The sequence below is a fragment of the Sinocyclocheilus anshuiensis genome, unplaced genomic scaffold (genome assembly GCF_001515605.1).
Source record: "Sinocyclocheilus anshuiensis isolate Anshui unplaced genomic scaffold, SAMN03320099.WGS_v1.1 scaffold415, whole genome shotgun sequence".
Lineage (NCBI taxonomy): Eukaryota > Metazoa > Chordata > Actinopteri > Cypriniformes > Cyprinidae > Sinocyclocheilus > Sinocyclocheilus anshuiensis.
The window spans coordinates 701,637-709,853 of NW_015552655.1; the positions used below are offsets into that span (position 1 = coordinate 701,637).

The 8,217-nt window shown below is 33.6% G+C and overlaps 1 protein-coding gene across 3 annotated transcripts in view; it reads right to left on the bottom strand.

The window, feature by feature from the left end:
• Window positions 1–1,180: 1,180 nt before the first annotated feature.
• The window catches only part of slc17a7b (solute carrier family 17 member 7b), a 21,681-nt gene continuing 14,644 nt past the window's right edge, over window positions 1,181–8,217 (bottom strand). The window contains exons 9-14 of one of the 3 annotated variants that reach the window (XM_016458714.1): window positions 6,492–6,624; window positions 6,274–6,384; window positions 5,533–5,660; window positions 4,633–4,702; window positions 3,657–3,809; window positions 1,181–2,799 (exon numbers count right to left, since the gene is read on the bottom strand). In XM_016458714.1, coding sequence (XP_016314200.1) covers window positions 2,636–2,799; window positions 3,657–3,809; window positions 4,633–4,702; window positions 5,533–5,660; window positions 6,274–6,384; window positions 6,492–6,624 — 759 coding nt within the window. In that variant the 3' untranslated portion in view covers window positions 1,181–2,635. Of the gene's footprint in view, window positions 2,800–2,843; window positions 3,332–3,397; window positions 3,810–4,632; window positions 4,703–5,532; window positions 5,661–6,273; window positions 6,385–6,491; window positions 6,625–8,217 lie in introns of those variants that run through there. The other 2 variants (XM_016458713.1, XM_016458712.1) reach the window with 2 other exon arrangements.

Here is an 8,217-nt window from a genome sequence, read left to right on the forward strand (position 1 = left end):
ATAGAATATATACATATATATATATATATATATACCTCACTGCTAAAAAAAAAAAAAATCAATTTTTATATATGTATACAGCATCTGAGGATTCGTTAAATTAATTTATGCTGATTTAAAATTTCTTTCAATCATGACAGGATCACAAAAATGACAAAAAATGTCCTGATGCAATAAAATTCTTTATAATAAAAATAATACATATTATATTAATATATTTTAATATATTAGAATTAGATATTAATATATTAAAACATAATTAAAAATCAAATTTAAAATATTAATTATACAATTTATTTATTTTTTTTAGAAAATCTATTACAGTGACATGCGAAAGTTTGGGAACCCCATGCAGAATCTGTGAAAATGTGAATAATTGTAACAAAATAAGAGAGATCATACAAAATGCATGTTATTTTTTATTTAGTAAGATATTTTACATACAAGATGTTTATTTAGTACTGTCCTGAGTAAGATATTTTACATAAAATATATTTACATACAGTCCACAAGACAAAAAAATTACTGAAATTATAAAAATAACCCCCTTCTTAATACTGTGTGTGGTTACCTGGATGATCTACCACTGTTTTCTTATTTTGCTGAAATATAATTTTTTCCCATTTAGTGCTGCCCTTCGGAAGCAACAGAAGTTACTTGCATGTTTCCCGGAAGACAAATTAAGTACAATTTACCTTGATCTTCAAATTCCAAAAGTTTTCACCTCTTCAGCTCTTAATGCATCGTGTTTCCTTCTGGAGCATCAGTGAATGTTTGAACCTTTTTTAATAGTTGTGTTTGAGTCCCTCAATTGTCCTCAGTGTGAAAAGATGGATCTCAAAATCATACAGTCACTGCTGGAAAGGGTTCAAATATGCAGAAGATGCTGGAAAACTGAAGAATCTGCAGGGCACGGAGGATTTTTCTGAGAAACAGTGCTAAGTTTAACTGTTCAGGACAAACAAGGGACTCATGAACAACCATCACAAAACAAAAAAACAGTGGTAGATCATCCAGGTAACCACACACAGTATTAAGAACCAAGGGTTCACAAACATTTGAATGGGTTATTTTTATAATTTCAGCAATTTTTTTGTCTTGTGGACTATATGTAAATATATTTTATGTAAAATATCTTACTCAGGACAGTACTAAATAAAAAATAACATGCATTTTGTATGATCTCTCTTATTTTGTTAAAATTATTCACATTTTCAGATTCTGCAAGGGGTTCCCAATTTCAGATTATTTTTGGTTAATTACGGGGTGAGAAATGACATTTTGTCATGAGATTCACCCTTATGCAAAGTGCCACAGATTCATACACAGAATACATAAAGTCATAAAGGATTGTGAGGGTGAGAAAATGACAAAATTTCACATTTTCGTGTGAACTACCTCTTTAAGATGCTGATGTGTGCGAGTACATGAGAGCGTATTGAAAAGGTCCCGTGCCATGCTGGAGAGAGAGAAAGTGCTGATATAACATCTGACTTTAATTTGAGTTCAACTGTGTTATTTCTGTGACTCATCTCATCTTCTCAACTACCATTTTATGGTTCTGTTTTCATCTATATGTGAGATTAAACAGCTAAACGGTGAAACAAACACAAGTGTTTCTACTAGTGCATCTTTCAATATCATGATGTTGTTCACGTTGAGTAAAAGCTCTTGACGCAAAACAGTCAGCACTTGGCATCGTTTTTATCGGGCTTGAAACAAAAAATAAAGGCTAAACATGATGTTTTAATTAAACAAATTAGAAATTAAAGAAATGTTTCAGCTTCAATAAAAATTAAGCTCTATTGCCAGCATTTGTGAGATAACGTTGATTGCCACAGAAAATAATTTAGTCACTAAACAAAGAAGAAAAATGCAGTTAAACGGAGGAAAAAACTATTTTCTGTGCCACAAACACTCTTGATAGAGATGAACTTTCATTGAACGCTGAATAGTCCTTCAGTAGAATAAATTAATACAACTTTACTATGTGGTTATGGATTAAATACATAAAAAATATAAATAAAAGATCAAAAAATGAATGGTTAAAGAGAATTCGCTATCAAAAACTAAGTATGTCAATGCTTCTATAAGCTCATCCAAATAGCTGGTATTGCTAGTCTTTAAATGTGTATTCATCTAGAAGATTCTCACTGAAAAGGGACCAATACTACACACACCTCACAGTATTGGCACATGAGATCAATTCCCTAAATCTGGTTTTGTTTTTTCATTGAAATTATTCTTTAGTTGTTCTACAAAAGAGGATTTAATTTGTAAGAACCACCTTTTACAATTTTCTCACAATTTAGGCAGAATATTTCGTAAGAGTAATACATCTGAACTCTTGATGATCAGTTTAATTGCTGAAATACACGACCAGGGAGTCAAACGTTTGGACACAAGGACTAAAATGATGTTTGGAATGTCCAAACACTTGACTGGTCACATTTCAGGCTTTCGTACCCTAGTAAATGTCCACATGCACTCAAATCGGACACATACACGCTCAAGATTTAATGTTAATTATGTTATTTTTTCTAGTTTGGGTCAAAATCACTTCCTCCATCCCAGTCAGTTTCTGTTGGGGAGGAATATTCAGTCCTTGTTTTCCCCCTCCTGTTCCCATCGAGCTTTACTGTTGATCTCTGAGCCTCACAATCATTCGCTCATTGCCCTCTCCTCCGTACAGGAAGCTGTTCGTTCCCACAGGTTGGACGTATTCCTCTGTTTTGTCCCAGTCTGAGGCCCAGCTTCCTCCAGCTCCACCCCCTCCAGTCCCCGCCCCATTGGGGTCACCTGATTGGATTAGTTGTTCTACAAAAGAGGATTTCATTTGTAAGAACCACCTTTTACAATTTTCTCACAATTTAGGCAGAATATTTCGTAAGAGTAAAACATCTGAACTCTTGATGATCAGTTTAATTGCTGAAATACACGACCAGGGAGTCAAACGTTTGGACACAAGGACTAAAATGATGTTTGGAATGTCCAAACACTTGACTGGTCACATTTCAGGCTTTCGTACCCTAGTAAATGTCCACATGCACTCAAATCGGACACATACACGCTCAAGATTTAATGTTAATTATGTTATTTTTTCTAGTTTGGGTCAAAATCACTTCCTCCATCCCAGTCAGTTTCTGTTGGGGAGGAATATTCAGTCCTTGTTTTCCCCCTCCTGTTCCCATCGAGCTTTACTGTTGATCTCTGAGCCTCACAATCATTCGCTCATTGCCCTCTCCTCCGTACAGGAAGCTGTTCGTTCCCACAGGTTGGACGTATTCCTCTGTTTTGTCCCAGTCTGAGGCCCAGCTTCCACCAGCTCCGCCCCCTCCAGTCCCCGCCCCATTGGGGTCACCTGATTGGATGGTTGCTCCGTAGCCGCCACCCGTTGCTAGTTTGGGTCAAAACCACTTCCTCCATCCCAGTCAGTTTCTGTTGGGGAGGAATATTCAGTCCTTGTTTTCCCCCTCCTGTTCCCATCCAGCTTTACTGTTGATCTCTGAGCCTCACAATCATTCGCTCATTGCCCTCTCCTCCGTACAGGAAGCTGTTCGTTCCCACAGGTTGGACGTATTCCTCTGTTTTGTCCCAGTCTGAGGCCCAGCTTCCTCCAGCTCCACCCCCTCCAGTCCCCGCCCCATTGGGGTCACCTGATTGGATGGTGGCTCCGTAGCCGCCACCCACTGAGCGGTACAGCTCTTCCGTTTCATCCGCCAGCTCGTCTTCTCCTAATATCCCACATTTGTCCTCGCTCATGTTCTCTGGCTCCGCCCACGGCTGCTTCTCTCCCGACGCGAAGATGCCTGAACAAAAAGAAATCATCACTGTGAGCCGAGATTTATAGTGTCATTTAATCATTTAGCAGATGTGAGCCTCACGAAAACAGTCAAGAAATGTGTTACAGTCCAGCCCCTTAAAACCAAAAGGAGAAATCTGTCAATTATTTTAAAAAAAAAGTCTATTTTTAGGACCAAACAATTGTTTTCAAAAACATGAATTTTTTTTTAAACCCTCTTTCACATTTATTAACATTTTAATTCATTTTCTTTTCTTTTTAGATTTATATTACATTTTTTTAAATATAGTTTCGATTTTTTTTTTTTCAGATTTAGTTATTTTAGTGCATCAATTTAAACTAAATGAAAATGAGAAATTAAAAAAATTGATGGTCAACTACAATAACACTGATAGCCTCACTCCACTAAAAATGTCTAAAAATATTAATATATAAAATATAATACTTATTATGAAACGATAAGTATATGGCATGGTAGAATTTGTTGAATTTATGCTAAAAATAGTAACAGGATCATTTTCATTTCTGCATAAATGTAAAAAAAATTATAAACAATGTTATAATTGAAATAAAAAAATATATATTCGTTTTTATATTCATTTATTATTATTATTATTATTAATTAAAATATATTATTATGAATAAACATTTTTTATGCAAAATTTTGTTTAGGTTTTTGTTTTTGGGGGACAAAAGAAAGATTCACACTTTTATCCAAAGTACCACACATACTACACAGTACACACAACAAAATGAATTTCAATAACTCCACATATTATTACATAAGTACAATCGGAGATGGATGGAAGGAAATGGACAGAAATATTCACCGTAGAAGATAACTCCACCATAATGAACAAGTGACGCAATGAGAAACACATACTGCCACTCCTCCCGCGTCTACAGAGAGAAACAGACAGGACGAGAATGGATGGTTATGTGTGTGTGTGTGTGTGTGTGTGTGTGTGTGTGTAGATATATGTATGTATATATGAATTTAATCATGTACACAACATGCATATCAATCAAAGTGTCCATGTGTGACCTTTCAGATAATGTAATAGTGGACCACAAAACCAGTCTTAAGTGTCAATTTTTCAAAATGTATTTTCTGAATAAATAAGCTTTCCATTGATGTATGGTTTGTTAGGATAGGATAATATTTGGCCGAGATACAACTATTTGAAAATCTGGAATCTGAGGGTGCAAAAAAATCTGAATATTGAGAAAATCATCTTTAAAGCTGTCCAAATGAAGTTCTTAGCAATGCATATTACTAATCAAAAATTAAGTTTTGATATATTTACAGTAGGAAATTTACAAAATATCTTCATGGAACATGATCTTTACTTAATATCCTAATGATTTTTAGCATAAAAGAAAAATCTATAATTTTGACCCATACAATGTATTGTTGGCTATTGCTACAAATATACCCCAGCGACTTCAGACTGCTTTTGTGCTCCAGGGTCATATATGTGTAATTTTGAATATCAGAAAAGTTACTAGAATTGACATTTGCATGAAGGAAATGTGATGCCCAGCGAACAGAAAAGAGAAGAAAATGAGAAAAGATGCTGTAATATAATGACAGGAAACCAGAGAGGTGGGAAAACGACACACATGATCTCTGCAGATGTTACACTGTAAGTAAAAGCATGAATCAGCTGTAAACACAAGCAGCACAACAAACGCTCTCTTTCTCTTCCTCTCCGGTTTAAAGTCAGTACCTTGTTTTTGGTCATGGCACCGACGATCAGAGGACACACCATGCCAGAGAGCGTCCCGACACCGTTAGAGATGCCCATCAGAATACTGGCGTAACGTGGAGCGATGTCCAGATGATTGACATTGAACCCTGGACGTTTGGACAGAGGTTGAGAAGACAACAGTAAAAAAAATTTTTTGAACGTCTCGTCTGCTCACCAGGGCTGCATTTATTTGATCACAAATACAGTAAAAGCTGTAAAAAAAATTTAATATTACAATTTCAAATAACTGTTATCTGTTTGAATATCTTGTAAAATTTAATTTATTTCTGTGATCAAAGCTGTATTTTCAGCATCATTACTCCAGTCTTCAGTGTCACATGATCTTCAGAAATCATTCTAATATGAGAATTTGCTGCTCAAGAAAAACATTTCTGATTATTATTTTCAATGTTATAAACAGTTGTGCTGCTTCATATTTTTTGTGGATAAAAATAAATATAAAAACTAAAAAAAAAATATAAACTTTTGATAGATATAGTAAATAACACTAAAATAACACTGTAACGTTATAAAAGCTTTTTCTGTGACTTTTTATCAACTGGTTTTCACATTTTATTTTATTTCAGTTAATGTTTATTTTATTTTATTTCAAGTAACATATTTTATGGTTTTAGTTTTTCTGAATAAAATTAATACAAGTATTCATTCAAAGTAAATCTTACTGACCCCAGACTTTTGAAAGACGGTGTTTGTTTTTACCTGAGATAGCAAAACCACTGAATCCAACAGCAAGGACCAGAAACGAGATGGCCACACCCTTAGTGTGAGAGAAACCCACAACCAGAAGAAACGTGGCCTCCAACCCGAAACCTGAACACACAGAACATGTGACGCTCCGTCAGCCAATCAGCAGCTCCGGTGGGGTCAGTCACATGACATTCATGACTCATTTATAGCAGACTGAAAACAGGCTTTACCTCCACAGTTCATGAGTTTCCTGACGTTGGTGGTGGTCATGATGTTGTGACTCCTCAGGTAATCGGCCAGCTGTCCTCCGATTGGCACGATGATGGTCATCACCAAATGAGGAAGAGCTGAGAGGATTCCCACCTGAAGAGAGACAGGTGTGTTTAACTCTCTCAGATGTTTCTCCTAAAATACCTTGGGCCACTAGTCATTATCCAGTAAGAGTATAGAGCTAAAAATGTATAAACCACCATCAACAACAACAATAATGATGATGACGATTATTATTATTATTGTTAAGAATAAAGCAATAAGCCCCAAGAAGCCATGGATTACAGTGAATTTACAACAGCTAAGGGGTGCTGTTCACGGGGCTTATTGCTTTTATAAAACGGTTATTCCATATAAGTAGTAAGGTTTCACAAAATAAAACAGAGCAAATAAAGTGTAATGATATTAAAGGCACAATATGTAAGATTTTTTTATTAAAATATCCAAAAATCAACCAATCAGAATCAAGGACCGGAACTATCCGTTTTATAACACTGAATAACCAACACTGACTCAACAAATATTAATAAATATCAATAATAAACATTAACAACAACAATAATATTACCATTATTATTAGATAATTCAATGTCAATATTAATAATAATAATAATTATTATTATTATTATTATTATTACTATTATTATTATTATTATTATTATAAAGTAGTATGATGATTATTATTATATTAATCATGAACACTCAATAATCAACAATAATCAAAATATTATTATTATTATTATTATTATTCTCAATGAAGAACACTCAATAACCAACACTAACTAATCAAAATATTATTGTTATTATTATTATTTTGGTGATCAACACTTAACCAACACTAATCAAAATATTATTATTATTATTAATAATATATCAATGAAGAACACTCTATAACCAACACTAACTAATCAAAATATTATTATTATTATTATAAACACTGAATGACAAACACTGACTAATTAAGTTATTATTATTATTATTATTATGTCATCTAATTAAAAATACATTTTGATAGAAAATATTTATTTAGTTTATTTTTTATTGTGCATTAATATACAATATGTATTTGGAAATGAGATATTCTTACATATTCCTACAATATACCTACATTAATTAATTAACAAGCAAGCAAGAAAGGTGTAGAGATTGCTATAGTTAAATATATTTTCTTTATTTTATGTATCTATATATCTATATCTATCTATATATCTACAGTAGTCAACATTTGAAGTGGATCAAAAAAAGTTCATCAAATTTGCCCTAAGACAAGAACACATTTTGGTTTTAGGACAATTTTGATGAAAGGTTTTGATCCACTTCAAATGTTAAATAGTATATATATAGATCAATATCTATCTATCTATAGTATACAGTGGGTACGGAAAGTATTCAGACCCCCTTAAATTTTTCACTCTTTGTTATATTGCAGCCATTTGCTAAAATCATTTAAGTTAATTTTTTTTCCTCATTAATGTACACACAGCACCCTATATTGACAGAAAAACACAGAATCGTTGACATTTTTGCAGATTTATTAAAAAAGAAAAACTGAAATATCACATGGTCCTAAGTATTCAGACCCTTTGCTCAGTATTTAGTAGAAGCACCCTTTTGATCTAATACAGCCATGAGTCTTTTTGGGAAAGATGCAACAAGTTTTTCACACCTGGATTTGGGGATCCTCTG